The sequence below is a fragment of the Rhinoraja longicauda genome, chromosome 32, assembly GCF_053455715.1.
Source record: "Rhinoraja longicauda isolate Sanriku21f chromosome 32, sRhiLon1.1, whole genome shotgun sequence".
NCBI lineage: Eukaryota > Metazoa > Chordata > Chondrichthyes > Rajiformes > Arhynchobatidae > Rhinoraja > Rhinoraja longicauda.
The window spans coordinates 24070833-24086240 of NC_135984.1; the positions used below are offsets into that span (position 1 = coordinate 24070833).

Genomic DNA, 15408 nt, shown 5'->3' on the forward strand with positions numbered 1-15408 from the left:
ATTGCAGCCACTTGGAGAAAGTGCAGATTGAAAGAAAAGCGCAAGAGCTGCAACGAGATAGATTGGAAGATCGGGAATTCACCCCCAACATGTGAGAGGTCCGTTCGAGAGTCTGAGTATCTCTAATGCAAAGATACTCGAGGAGCAAGATGAACCACTCCGTTGAAATCGCCTATACTGAAGTGTAGTACGCAAAGGACCTTAACGTCCGCCATTTTAGTAGGCAAAACCCACCGTTCGCTTTGCCTCTCGCAGTGTAATCATGTTGTTTGGGGGGACAGTATGTGTAATGATACCATAAAAATGCTGAAAATATCTCATCTATCAATTCACAGATTTTTATTATTTTTCTTTTAAAATGTTTCTGCAAGTTTCTGCCTACTAAAATGGCGCCGTGATGTACTACGGTTTTTAGGGTCGAGTGGTCTATCTTGCTCTGCTATATTATCTTTGATCTAAAGTCTAAAGTTGCGAGCAACAAACTGCAAGATGTGCAAAGGCACAGCAGCCTTAAATTTACTGCATGCATGTTCCTCAAGTGACATAGAGAAAGACCATTCAGCCCATTAGCTTTATGCAGTCTCCCATCCATTCCTGCTCCTGCTCCCTCACCTCCCACTATTTTTCTGTGATGAGCTCAGTCTCAAATGCCTTTGGAATGATCCTGAGACCGAGAAGCTGAGAGTGATTGTAGCCCTGTCTAACATAGGTTAAACAGTCCAGGAATTATGTATGAACTCTGAGCAGTTCACAGATCCCAGAGACAAAGAAATACACGGATAGGAAAAATGTAGCTATGCAGATAGGATAGGTTTAAAGGGATATGAGCGAAATGCAGGTAATTGGGAATGGTGTACATGGGGCATCTTTTTTTTCAGTCTGAAGAAGGGTCTCGACCGGAAACGTCACCCATTCCTTCTCTCCTGAGATGCTGCCTGACCTGCTGAGTTACTCCAGCATTTTGTGAAATAAATACCTTCGATTTGTACCAGCATCTGCAGTTATTTTCTTACACATGGGGCATCTTGATCGGCGTGGGTACGTTGGGCTGAAGGGCCTTTTTATGTCCTGTATGGCTCTGTGACTCTAACACAGTTTGTTCTGGCCTGTTCGCATAGTTTCAGAAAAATCAAATTAGCAAAAGGCCACAAAATATAAATGCTGCCTCTGTCTTAACTGACTTCTGCCCAGCCCCCATATATCTTGATTATGTTAGTATCCACAAGCCTATTGATCGGAATCTAGAATTTCATTAGTGACCAGGCATCTGCAGACTTCCACACTACTAGGCACAATGAACTGCAGATGCTGGAATCTTGAGAAAACCACAAAGTACTGGAGAAACTCAACGGCTCAGGCAGGTTCTGTGGAGGGAACGGGCAGATGCCACTTTGGATGGTCCGGTGAATGCTGACAGCTACTCAGCTTTTACAATGAAAGGAGTGAACTACCTCAGAAGAGAAGAGAGGGGAAGGGAAGAATACTGGCAGAACCAAAGAGAGGAAGTTCTTGGTCTCCTTGGGATGTTCTTCATTTAAAGAGAATAAGTGAAAAGCAGTTAAAGCTCAAGAAATTAACTTCAGTAACCGGGCGGGCGGAGGCTTTAAGGTGAGGGTAGACACAAAGTGCTGGAGTAACTCAGCGGGACAGGCAGCATCTCTGGAGGGAAGGAATGGGTGTTGTTTCGGGTCGAGGCCCTTCCTCAGACTGTTGGCTTTAAGGTAACTGGCCGAACAAATCAAAGCAGTGAGAAGGATTTTTTCTTAAATGATGCATTATGTTCTAAGCTGAGCCATAGATAGGAACGGGTTAGAGAGATATGGGCCAAACGCAGACAGGTGGGACGTGTAAATGGGGCATCTTGGTTGGAACAGACAGGTTGGGCTGAAGGGCCTGTTTCCGTTCTGAATGACTCTCTGACTGGAATATACTGCCTAAAAATCTGATGGATTCAACAATGCCCTTCTAAAAGGGAAATTTACATCTACTTGTAAAAGAAATATTAGAAGCCAGTAGAGAAAGCCAGCCGCTAGAGCTCTATCTAACTCTTTTTTAAATCATTGTGGACCCAATCTTTTAAAAATCCTTCAAAGAGCTTGCATGGTCTCAATGGGGCGAATGGCCTCCTTCTGCTTTACTTTTCTCTGAGATCCATTCTTGCTAACAGTTTGTAGTAGACAGGAGGAATACGGAACTCAAATTCTATTCCCAGAATTGCAAACATTTGCAGAAACAACTGCCTCCTGCACTAACCCAAAGTCCACCGTTTCCCTCAATAACACAAAAACAATGATCCCTTTCTTGAATATACATAATAACCGACTCTCTATAGTTTTTATGGGAAGAAAATTATGGGAAGGCTCCATACCAGGTGGTAAATGAGAGCCTGCGAGCTGGAAATTTGATGGTGGGCATGGACATGGTGGACTGCAGGGACTGTTTCTATGCTGCTTGACCCTATCCCCCCTGCAAGCAGGACCTTGGTTCAAAGCAATCCACACTGCTCTGAAGCCTTCCCTCAATGATGTGATTGAGAGCAGAAAGGTGAAAGCAGATAAGCTCAGAGGGATTTACAGAGGGATTTTTGAATTCAGTTTAGTTTAGTTTCAGTTTTAGAGATACAGCGCGGAAACAGGCCCTTCGGCCCACCAAGTCCTCACCGACCAGCAATCCCCGCACATAAGCACTACCCTACACACACGAGGGACAATTTACAATTATACTGAGCCAATTAACTTACAAACCTATATGCCTTTGGAGTGTGGGAGGAAATCCACACAGGTCATAGAAACATAGAAAATAGGTGCAGGAGGAGGCCATTTGGCCCTTCGAGCCAGCACCGCTACTCATTGTGATCATGGCTGATCATCTACAATCAGTAACCTGTGCCTACCTTCTCCCCATATCCCTTGATTCCACTAGCCCAGCCCCTAGAGCTCTATCTAACTCTTTTTTAAATTCATCCAGCGAATTGGCCTCCACTGCCCTCTGTGGCAGAGAATTCCACAAATTCACAAGGTCACGGGGAGAACATACAAACTCCATACAGACAAGCACCCGTAGTCGGGATCGAACCTGGGACCTGAGTCTCTGATGCTGTCAGGTAGCAATTCTACTGCTGTGCCCCCCAAATTTGATTTTGATTTTGGGCAATTGCAGCTTGCAGCAGCAAGTTGACTGGTTGCAGCAAGTGAACAAGCTGGAAAGGGTGCAGAGAAGATTTACGAGGATGTTGCCAGGACTCAAGGGCCTGAGCTATAGGAGGAGGTTGAGCAAGACTTGAGGGTCTGAGCTAGAGGAGGAGGTTGAACAAGCACTTTAATCCTTGGAGTGCAGGAGGATGAGTGGTGATCTTATAGAGATGTATAAAATGATGAGAGGAGCAGATCGGGTAAATGTACAGAGTCCCTTGGGCAGAGCAGGGAATCAAGAACCAGAGGACAGGTGAGGGGGGGAAAAGACTTAATAGGAACTTGAGGCGTAACAAATGGTGGTGGGTGTATGCAATGAGTTGTCGGTGGATGGAGATGAGGCAGGTACTATCATTGCATTTAAGAGACAATTAGACAGGTGGGCAGATGGGACTAATGTAGATGGGACATGTTGGTTGGCACGAGCAAGTTGGGCCAAAGGGCTTATTTCCATGCTGTGTGACTCTATGACTATTTAGAGGCCACACACAAACTGGAGGAATAGTACCTTATATTACGCAAGTGGGATTTGTAGTGAATTCTCCAATTTTAGGTGACACCCTCCTTTCACCCCCCACCTCCCCTCCTTCCCTGTATCCCACCCATTTCTCTCACTATCCTGCCCCTAGTTCCCTTTCCCCCCCATCCCTTCCACCTATATCCCATCTTCCAGCTTCTCATTTCGCTTCTCTTCTCTCTTTATCTTACACCCTTTTGTCTCCTGCTCACCTGCACCCTCTGTCCACCCATCTACCAATTAATCCCCTGCTGATTCACTAACATGGAGGTTGCAGTCTGTCCTTCCCTGTCCGGCTTACCACTGAATCTTCCTGCAAGATCAGGTAAAAGGCTCTTAAGCCAACATCCTGAGAATTAATTTTTAAGCAAAAAGTCCCAGAGGAGAGAAAATCAATACTTAAAGTGGCAACGACCAACACAAGGAATGACCAATACAAAGTCTAAAGAAGGATCTCGACCCGAAACGTCATCCATGCCTTCTCTCCAGAGATGTTGCCTACACTGCTGAGTTACTCCAACATTTTGTGTCTATCTTCAATTTAAACCAGCATCTGCAGTTCCTTCCTACACAAAGAATGAGTTATCCATTCACTGATAAATTCACAATAATGATGCATTTTTACTGAAGGTGCTTCTTTTCCATAGCATGAGACAATGCTGAATCGTTCTCCTAACTGCGGGAGGCATTATTAAGCCTCCAATTCAGTTGAATTTTATCACAGAACAGATTGGTAAAAAGCAACACCATGGCTGTAAAATGACACTCCGGGTAATTTATACATGCCTGACGATTCACAGTGAGATTTTCCTGGCACCATTGCTTTGTTAAATTGAGAATTTCAGATTAAAGGAAATTGCATTTATACCTTGAGAAGCTATTTCAAAGCTTAAGGAATGATGAAAATGAGGTAATTGGCTAAGGCCTCAACAAACGTCAGCCATAACGCAACTCAACCTCCGGGTATATGATGTAAAAAGGATTAAAAAAACACAATGTGCTGGGGTAGCTCAGCAGGTCATCTGAATCTATTCACGTCTTAAAATGTACCAGTTATATTTCATGTCGTGTACCAACTCAATCCAGTGAGACACACAGAACACAAATTGCGGTTTTAAGATGTAGAGAGGCAGGAGGAAGCAATTAAACACAATAAGCGTGGCTGATTGCCAGAAAGATAATTAAGCAGCCTGTTCAATGAGACACTCCCTTCCTTCCAGGGTAGGTTATTGAAACCCCTTGAAGTAGCATGGATTTGCAACATATTCGGTGAATAACCGACTCATTTTTAAGCTACACGTTACATGGAATTTACAGCCCAGGAACCTGCCATTTGGCCCATCACTCTGATGCCAGGCTCCACGTTTAAACCATCCATTGAATAAAGACCTTTCAGCTACTGGTGGGCCAGGAGCTAACTGCAGGGCAAATGCCAGTTTTAACACAACCTTTTACTGTCATCCTCTGTCCATATTTCTATTCCCTTTGGCAGCAACAGGCATATCAGCAATGCCATGAGACAATCTCAACTCCAGATGAACTGGTCTTCAACTGGTCTTATCAATGCCTGTTGGGAATGAGAGTGCTCGGAGTCAGATGCCCGCCTCCTATTAATTAAAGGGTGAAGCCAATAGTTGAGGCAAAGGAAGCAAGGACTGAGGTGGCCAAGGTGGCTTCACGATGCCTTCTGGAGGGCCGCTGAGAAGCTGAGGCCGAAGCCTCGCGGGTCGAAGGTGGAGCCGCGCGAGTCGACGAAGCTCACGTTCAAGTTGGCTGGGGTCTGGGTCGATGCCATGGAGGCGTCCGGAGACGATCTGGCAGCGATAGTGGAGGTCGGTGCGGCGGTCGATGGTGGCGCCACGACTGACAGATGAGGACAGGCCGCGTGGAAGTGAGGACGCCGCTGCCGAGGGAAGGAACACAGGAGGGCCTGTCATGGGGGGACCGCCGTGAGGGAGGGGGGAGAACAATGGGGTCCCGGTGTGGAGGGAGGACCACCGTGAGGGAGAACGGTGAACTATGGAGGACCCAGCGTGCCCAGCCGTGAGGGAGGGGGGGGGGGGGGGAGAACAGTGGACAATGGAGGACCCGGCGTGGGGGTACTTTGTAACTTTGTAACTTTGTAAGGGCGACTACTTGCATACCTTGGGTACGCAAGCATAGAATTTCACTGTGACCTATCATGTGACAATAAAGCGTTCATTCATTCAAGGATTTAAGCATCTGTATGAGTACTTGAATCACCAAGACACAGAAGACAATGGACCCAGTGCTGGTAAACGGGAATTACTCTATGATACCCCACCCCTAGGCTTTAGTTTCGTCTACTGTCACATGTACCGAGGTGCAGTGAAAAGCTTCTGTTGCATGCTATCAAATCACCTGAAAGACCATAACAATGATTACAATCGTGTACTGAAGTCTGGGGCTGGGGGAGTATCATAGAGTCATTGAACACTTCAACCCGCCATGTCCATGCCGACCATTAGACGGCCATCTGCGCTATTCCCATTTACCATGCACAGTGTAGATACATGATAAGGAGAATAATGTTTACTGCAAGATAACGTCTGTTTAGACTAACGTCTGTTTAGGGATAGTCCGAGGGTCCCAATGAGGTAGATAGTAGCTCAGGGCCACCCTCTAGTTGTTGATTGTTGAAGTCACCAGAGTCACGTCACAGAGTAACGCTGGGAAACGGAGTCGTGCGTGTGGAGAATACACACACGGTTTTCTGCTCGGTGTTCGATGGCCTCTCGTGCATATTTGAGCCATATTTAGACATGGACTCGAGGCTCGGATCTTTAATAAAGAGGACTTGCATAACCAGCTAAATGTTCGGTTGCCTGATAACAGCTGGGAAGAAACCGTCTCTGAATCTGGGGGTGTGCATTTTCACACTTCTGTACCTCTTGCCTGACGGGAGAGGAGGGAATAAGGAGTGATCGGGTTGAGACTCATCCTTGATTATGCTGGTGGCTTTGCTGCAGCAGCCTGAAGTGTAGTTGAGTTGAATTGGGAAGGGAGGTTTGTTTGTGTGATGGTCTGGGCTGCGTCCACAATTCTCTGCAATTTCTTGCGGTCATGGATGGAGCTGTTCCCAAACCGTGCTGAGATGCATCCCTACCAAATGCTTTCTGCGGCGTGCCTGTAGAAGTTGGTGAGAGTTGTTGGGGACATGCCAAACTCCCTACGCCTTCTGAGGAAGTATTGCATTAAACAGTATTGACAGTAGAGTTGCAGAAAAGAAACTATTTGTAAAATTTAATTCATAATGACTATCATTGGCTTTCCTTGGCCAGCTCTGCCTCTCTCAGTGAGGCCAGGATGTTGGATGGATCTTCTGTGTCGTAGGTTCCTCACGTGGGTAGATTCAAAACAAGTCATAAAATATAAAGTTGGCTAAGTCTGAGCTGTATCCTGTGTCCCGTTGCCCAAATCAAACCTTGCAGACCAAGCAGCCTTCCCCACAATCCCCAAGGGCTCCAATGCTGCCAAGACCAGTGACAGGTCGAGAATAAATCTCCACCTCTGCTGAAGTCACCAGAGTCACGTCACAGAGTAACGCTGGGAAACGGAGTCGTGCGTGTGTAGAGTACACACGGTTTCCTGCTCGGTGTTCGATGGCCTCTCGTGCATATTTGAGCCATATTTAGACATGGACTCGAGGCTCGGATCTTTAATAAAGAGGACTTGCATAACCAGCTAAATGTTAAGTCTCACTTACACCTGGCAGACCTGCTGCCTCACAGCGCCAGCGGCCTGGGTTCCATCCTGACCTCGAGTGCTGTCCGTGTGGAGATTGCACGTTCTCGCTGTGAAGACATGAGTCTCCTCCAGGTGCTCCTGTTTCCTCCCACATCCCAAAGACGTGCAGGTTTGTAGGTTAATTGGCCCTCTGTAAAACTGCCCGCGGTGTGAAGGGAGTGGATGAGAAAGCGGGATAACTTGGAACTGGTGCGAGTGTGCGATTGATAGTTGGTGTGGACTCAGTGGGTCAAAGGACCTGCTTCCATGCTGAATCTCTGAACTAAACACAATTAGCTTACAATGCTGGTGGTAGAAATATCTGCCAATCCCTGGTTATGTCAAGGTTGCATTTTATAATTTATCTTCAAGATGTGGCAAACTGCTGCATATGTTGGACTAAATATACCGAGCAACATCAGCAAAGATGATTTGAAAGTGTTTCATTAAGATACTTTGCTGCACAAGTATTTGAAATGTTGAAATGTAAAATGCTTTATATATGAAAGAAAATTCACTGGTAAATCAAATAGTGATTTTGGTGTGTCATTCAGTTTAGAGATGCAGCGCGGAAACAGAATCTTTGACCCACCGAGTCCATGCCGACCTGCGATCCCCGCGCACTAACACTGTCCTACACACACTAGGGACAATTTACAATTTTACCAGAGTCAATTAGCCTACAAACCTGTACATTTTTGGAGTGTGGGACGAAACTGGAGCACCTGGAGAAACCCCACGCTGGTCACGGGCAGAACATACAAATTCCGTACAGACAGGATCGGACCTGGGACTCCAGCACTGCAAGGCAACAACTCTACCGCTGTGCCACCGTGCCACCCCACGCAAGACCTGCTGTGTTGTCTGAAATATCTTTAGTCAGAAACACAATGAAAATCTACCCCATGCTTAAGAATTTGAAGCAGTCTGTGCTTTTAGAATCAACTACTGGGTGACAGTGGGAAAGTGCGTTAACATCCGATTGATATCGCTACACTGTGCTGCCATGTCTCCAGTGACGTGCAGATATTTTGGATTGAATGTCCAGTGCTTTATCCTCAATCCCGAGCTGAATTTCAATTCGTACTGAAGGAAGTCTCGAGGTTGTGAGCAGTGAGAAGGCCTTACGATACCGAGCATCTTCACTCAACCTCAGTAACATCTCAAAGACCCCTGGTTCAAAAGACCAACACCTGCAGGAATCTTGGAACAAAAAATGCACAAGGTGCTGGAGTATCTCAGCGACCAATGAACATACAAACCTGTGCGTCTTTGGAGTGAGGGAGGAAACCGGAGCACCTGGAGAAAACCCACGTGGTCACAGGGAGATGTGTAAAGTCTACACCGACAGCATCCGAGGTCAGGATCGAACCCAGTTTGTGTCGCCGTGAGGCAGCAGCTTTACTATCTGTGCCACTGTGCCACCCCTAGGTTGGGTAGTCAGTTACCAAATCACTACCCATATTCCACCCTAACAACACTCCCTACAGTGTGTGAATTCTAGATTTAATTACCCCTACATGAGAAGGTACTGTATAACCGTTGCTGATGAAGTAGAATGGGTTTAAGACTGGATCGGCTAAAATGGCAAGTGAGCCAACATCGCCTTTATTATCCCAAAGCCAAAAATAAAAAAGGTATCCCAGTGAGTTCAGTTATAGTGCAGTCTGAATGCCAGTTCACTCAGATCTCAGCGACAGTGAGAACAGTAGTCGGAAAGATTACTAGGCCTTTGGTATATTACTTGGTCATTAGTATTTGATTAGGTACATGGATAGGAAAAGTTTAGAGGGATATTAGCTAAATGCAGGCAAATGGCATTTACTACAGGTGTAGAGAGTATATTAACTGGTTGCATCATGGCCTGGTTCAGAAACTTCAATGCCCAGGAGCAAAGGACACTGCAAAACGTTGTTCATGGGTACTGACCTCCCCACCATCAAAGGGATCTACAGGAGTCGCTGCCTCAAAAAGGCAGCCACATCATCAGAGACCCACACCACCCTGGCCACAAACTCATCTCACCCCTGCCTTTGGGAAGAAGGTACAGGAGCCTGAAAACTGTAACGTCCAGGTTCAGGAAGAGCTTCTTCCCTACAGCCATCACGTTATTAATGTGCTCCAATGAGCTCTGAATTACATAGACCTGGGGGTATTGGTTATGTCTTTTTGCACTATTATTGTTTGTTTTTATGTGTACGTATGTGCGTGTGTCTATATATGTATATACACACATGTGTAAATGTATGTATATGTGAGTATATGTATATATACCTTTTATAGGACCTTTTTTTCCTCGTTTATTATATTGTTTAGTGACCTATGTTTACAAATTCTGTTTTGCTGCTGCAAGTAAGAATTTCTTTGTTCTATCTGGGACACATGACAATAGCACACCCTTGAGTCAAGAGTGTGTTATATTGTCACATGTCCCAGATAGAATATGACTCATTACTCAGATAGGCATCTTGGTTGCTTGAACGAGGTGGGCCAAAGCACGTTTTGTTAACTCTATGAATCTAAAAATCTATGTATGACACTTCTGGGATCTTTGCTATATAAAAGTGGTTCAATTTTCCAGATGATAATGTAGAATACACTCAGATGTACTTCATTTCTGTAAAGGCCGTCAGGGGTATTCTGAAATCATAAAATGTACCACAGAAACACATTTTGCTTTCACAAGCACCCTTACCATGCCTGCACTAGCACAGGTTGAAGCTGGATAGATATCTTTGCTTCGCCTCAGATGCAAGGGGACAAGTACGAAAAGTCATAGAGGTCATACAACGTGCAAACAGGCCCTTTAGCCCAACTTGCTCACCATGACCAACATGCCCCGGTTTACACAAGTTCCATCTGCCTGCATTTGGTCCATATTCCTCCAAACCTATCCTAACCATGCACCTGTCCAAATGATTTTTATGTGTTCTCTAAAAAGACTTTGTTCAGATGCAAATTTCATCCATGAACTTTTATTAACTTTTCAGATTTTTCACGCCGTAAAGATGTCCAATAACCCTATTCAAACCATGAACAAACACTTCCCAGGACAAGAGAAAGCGGTTAAAATAACCTGATCATTTCATAAGTGATAGGAGCAGCATTAGGCTATTCGGCCCATTTAGTTTACTCCGCCAATCAATCATGGCTGATAGAACTCTCCCCCTCAACCCCATTCTCCTGCCTTCTCCCCAAAACCCCTGACACGCGTACTAATCAAGAATCTATCTATCTCTGCCCTAAAAATATCCATTCAGGATATGTACAGGGCCCTAGTGAGACCGCACCTGGAGTACTGTGTGCAGTTTTGGTCTCCAAATTTGAGGAAGGATATTCTTGCTATTGAGGGCATGCAGCGTAGGTTTACCAGGTTAATTCCCGGAATGGCGGGACTCATATGTTGAAAGACTGGAGCGACTAGGCTTGTATACACTGGAATTTAGAAGGATGAGAGGAGATCTTATCGAAACGTATAAGATTATTAAGGGGTTGGACACGTTAGAGGCAGGAAACATGTTCCCAATGTTGTGGGAGTCCAGAACAAGGGGCCACAGTTTAAGAATAAGGGGTAGGCCATTTAGAACTGAGATGAGGAAAAACGTTTTCAGTCAGAGTTGTGAATCTGTGGAATTCTCTGCCTCAGAAGGCAGTGGAGGCCAATTCTCTGAATGCATTCAAGAGAGAGCTAGATAGAGCTCTTAAGGATAGTGGAATCAGGGGGTATGGGGAGAAGGCAGGAACGGGGTACTGATTGAGAATGATCAGCCATGATCACATTGAATGGCTGTGCTGGCTCGAAGGGCCGAATGGCCTCCTCCTGCATCTATTGTCTATTGTCTATTCATTTGGCCTCCCCAGCCTTCTTCCAGAACTTCATCTGTTAACAATGCCAGGCTGAACTATCAAAACGAATGTTTCTCCTCAGTAAATAAAGGGCGATGTTACCATTTCTTTCATATATCTAATACAGTTGGGGTTTTTTTTAAGTTTAACACTGTAGCCCAGAGATTCGGGGGTAAATGACTTGCAATTTCCTCTGTGGTCTCAAGTACAGCCACTTACCGAACAGCAACCTCCTCACCTTCTCTGTAACTTGCCTCCCTGTTACTTAGTACACTCCCCGAAATGCAGAAGATGGAGGCCACTTTCCTGTCCACGGTTCTTCATTTGCACCACAGTACCCAGTGACCTCCAGGTTGCTGCACCCTCCTTCACGATAAATCCTCATCCAAACCTTTCAGGTACTGCAGTTAGTGTTTCTGGTTTGTATAGGTTAGTGTTCCTAGTATACACAGTTTAATGTCCCACTGTCTGGTATACACAAGTAGTGTTCCACTGCCTGGTATACACAGGTTAGTTTAGTTTAGTTTAGTTTAGTTTAGTTTAGTTTAGTTTAGAGATACACCATGGAAACAGGCCCTTTGGCCCACCGGGTCCATGCTGACCAGCGATCCCCACACATTAACACTATCCTACACCCATTCGGGACAATTTTTACATTCACCAAACCAATTAACCTAAAAACCTGTACGTCTTTGGAGTGTGGGAGGAAAACGAGGATCTCGGATAAAACCCACGCAGATCACGGGGAGAACATACAAATTCCGTACAGACAGCGGCCGTAGTCAGGATTGTATCCGGGTCTCCGGTGCTGCATTCGCTGTAAGGCAGCAACTCTACCGCTGCGCCACCGTGACCACTCCTTAGTGTCCCACTGCCTGGTATACACAGGTTAGTTCCCTCTCCCTGGTATATACAGGTTAGTTCCCTCTCCCTGGTGTACACAGGTTAGTGTCTCACTCCCTGGTCTGCACAGGTTAGTGTTTCACTGTTCCCACTGTTACCAATGTCTTGGACGTTGCAGGTTGGCACCAGAACTCTGCGTGCTGTTCCAGAAGAAGATCTATTGTACTCATGTATAGTGTGATCAGATTAGATAGTGTGTGGAACAAGCTCTTCACTGTCTGTTAGTACACGTGGCAATAATAAACCAAACTAAACTAAACTACCAGGAAACAGGTCAAAGCATAAAACACAAGACTGAGAACATCGGTGAACATCGAGGTACTTCGAATTATAGCTTTTAGAATCCCTTGTTGACACGAAAGAGTATAAAATATATCAAAAAGGATGTTACACCTACAAGGTTTTATTACAACTGTGACACACCAGAATCTCCTTTCGGGCAAGTGTATACCCTGCTGAAGACCACTCCACTGAGTTGCTGTAGTGCTCTTGGTCCAAGAGTGTCAACACTCACAGGAATGATTATGAGGATGTTGCCAGGACTGGAGGGCCTGAGCTACAGCGAGGATGAGATGATATATAAGATTGTAAGAGGAATACATGGGGTAAAAATACAGAGTCTTTCACCCAGAGTAGGGGAATCAAGAACCAAAGGGCACGGCTTTAAGGTGAGGGAGAAAAGATTTAACAGAAACCCAAGGGGCAACCTTTTCACACAAAGGGTGCTTAGTATATGGAACGATCTGCCAGAGGAGGTAGTTGAGGCAGGTACTATCCCAACGTTTAAAAAACATGTGGACAGGTACACGGATAGGAAAGGTTAGGAGGGATAGGGGTCAAATGCAGTCAGGTGGGGCTAGTATAGATGGGGTATGTTGGTCAGTGTGGGCAAGTTGGGCCTAGGTATCTATGCTTCATAGGAGACATCTGCTCAGGCAGTGAACTGTTGTGTTAAGAACTTGGCACTCTGCTGGTGCTGCTGAAGCAAGGATATGGGGATCTCCACACTGCACAGCTGGCAGTGAAGCGCTGTGGCCACATGCAGAGGCTGCATCCGAGGCTGCCTGGTGTGGGATGGGCTGACGTGAATGGCACAGCAGCTGAGAGCCGGGATGTTGAGCTCAGGGCTGGAACCTGGCTGGCTCGGTGAGCGTAGCTGTCACCTGCTGGAGATGGTGGGAACTGTGGCCTCTCCTCAGCCTGGGGCCTACTCTCTGGTAACAAGCACAACACTTGTCAGTGGACACTTGAGAGGACTTTGGTTTCACGCACCACATCAAACAAGCATTTCAGAAAGTGCAACATTCCCTCAGCACTGAACAGCTCAGGTTTGGGATAAGGTTTGGACCGACAACCTTCTGACTCCGAAGTAGGATCTAATACCGAGGCTAGTTGATTTTCCTTCAAATGTTATAAACCTGATCACTCAACTAATAAGCTAGTTCTGGGGTTTTTCACTATTTTAATCAATTGATTGATTAAAAAATAACATGGAAACAAGCCCTTCAACCCACCAAGTCTTTGCCGATCATTGATCGTCCATTCACATGAGTTCTATGATATCCCACTTTCACGTTCACTCTCTGCACCCTGGGGATAATTTACAGAGGGTCAATTAACCCAGCGAGTAGGCCCGACTCGCCCGCACACTCGGCCGACAGAGGGGGTCTCCGCCCACTAGCTCCACGGCCTGCAGCCTGTGGCCAGTGCGGAGCGAGGAGTCAATGGGTTGAGGTCGGACTGGATCGAGGACGAGGATGGGTCGGAGCCTCAAGGTCAAGCCGAAGTCAGGACAGGCTGGGGTTGCCAACTTTCTCACTCCCAAATAAGGGACAAAAGGTGACGTCAACGCCCCGCGCCCCACGTGACCTCACCCAGCCAGCAGCCACGTGCTCCTGCTCCATCAATGGCGGCCGCACGGGCCGGGACGCGGATTGCTACGCAACCTCCGCTAGGCGGTGCCGGGCCGCCGGGCCTACACTGTCCAGGCCTAAAGCGGCTCCCGGGCCTAGTGTCTGGGCCTACAGTGTCCGGGCCTACAGCGACCCCCGGGCCTACAGTGTCCAGGCCTACAGTGTCCGGGCCTGCAGCAGCCCCCGGGCCTACAGTGTCTGGGCCTACAACTCCCCTCGGGCCTAATATGAAACAAGGGACAAGGGATAATCCAAGGACTATCCAATCCTTGGATAGTACCCAATGATTGGGTACTATCAAACCTTGACAGTACCCAAGGTCAGGATTGAATCTGAGTCTCTGGCATTGCAAGACTATTTTACTGATTTTCAGAATTCTTATATCAGATTTTCAGCTTCTGCTGTTTCTATTACTTTTGCTTCTTGGGAGAGATTGATGCACATACTGTAAAATGTACCTTATTCTGGTTCGGCCCTAACACTGAAAGCTAAGTCCAGATATGTCCCGTTTGTCCCCTAAATACGGGACAAACCAATTTAGCCCAATAAACGGGATGGTTAAGCAAGTTGGCAACCCTAAATCAGGCTGAGGTCATGTTAGGCTGAGGACAAGGTGTCTCAAGGCCGGACCAAAGTGAACGGGCCACATCACCGGGAGCTAAGGGGGACCAAGAACGGATGAGCACTTTTAATAACTTTGTCGGTGCCACTCTTTGTGGTGACTCTTTCTTGTACTTTGGATGCAAAAACAAAGTATTTCACTGCACCTAGCTCGGTGCAAGTGACAATAAAGTATCATTATCATGATCATCAACCTACAAACCAAGGAACGTTTTGGTATTAGGGCACCTAGAGGGATATGGTACATAAATAAACCCAGAGAGATTCTGCAGCATAAACCTAGCTCCAATTAGTTCTGGAACAATGCCTTGCGCTGTGAGATAGCCGGTAGTGTAAATGCTGCCTCATTGAGGCTTCAGCGTTACCTCCATGTTGGAGAGGTTCATGTTGAGCTCCTGGAGTCGTGCTGTTCGCCAGTCCTCAGCTGTACTTGTTATGTAGTTGTCAGTCAGAGCATCCCAGATCCTACAACAAACAAGGTCATTGTTAGTGGTCAGCTGCCCACAGCCCAGCCCCACGCCGAGACCACGTGCCCATTGTCACAGAGGAGCTGCATCCACGGCCACAAGACACAAGCCACTGCCCCTGACAATCAGCACCTTTAATCCCACTGTCAGCCACGTTTCTTTCCCTCATCCAAAGTGTGGGGCCGCACCTAGATCTCAGGTAC

At 46.5% G+C, this 15408-nt stretch overlaps 1 protein-coding gene across 3 annotated transcripts in view; it reads right to left on the reverse strand.

Annotated features, from left to right (window-relative positions):
* The window catches only part of LOC144608783 (fasciculation and elongation protein zeta-1-like), a 71340-nt gene that overhangs the window by 34253 nt on the left and 21679 nt on the right, over window positions 1–15408 (reverse strand). For all 3 annotated transcript variants that reach the window (XM_078426877.1, XM_078426876.1, XM_078426875.1), the window contains exon 2: window positions 15104–15203. In XM_078426877.1, coding sequence (XP_078283003.1) covers window positions 15104–15203 — 100 coding nt within the window. The remainder of the gene's footprint in view (window positions 1–15103; window positions 15204–15408) is intronic.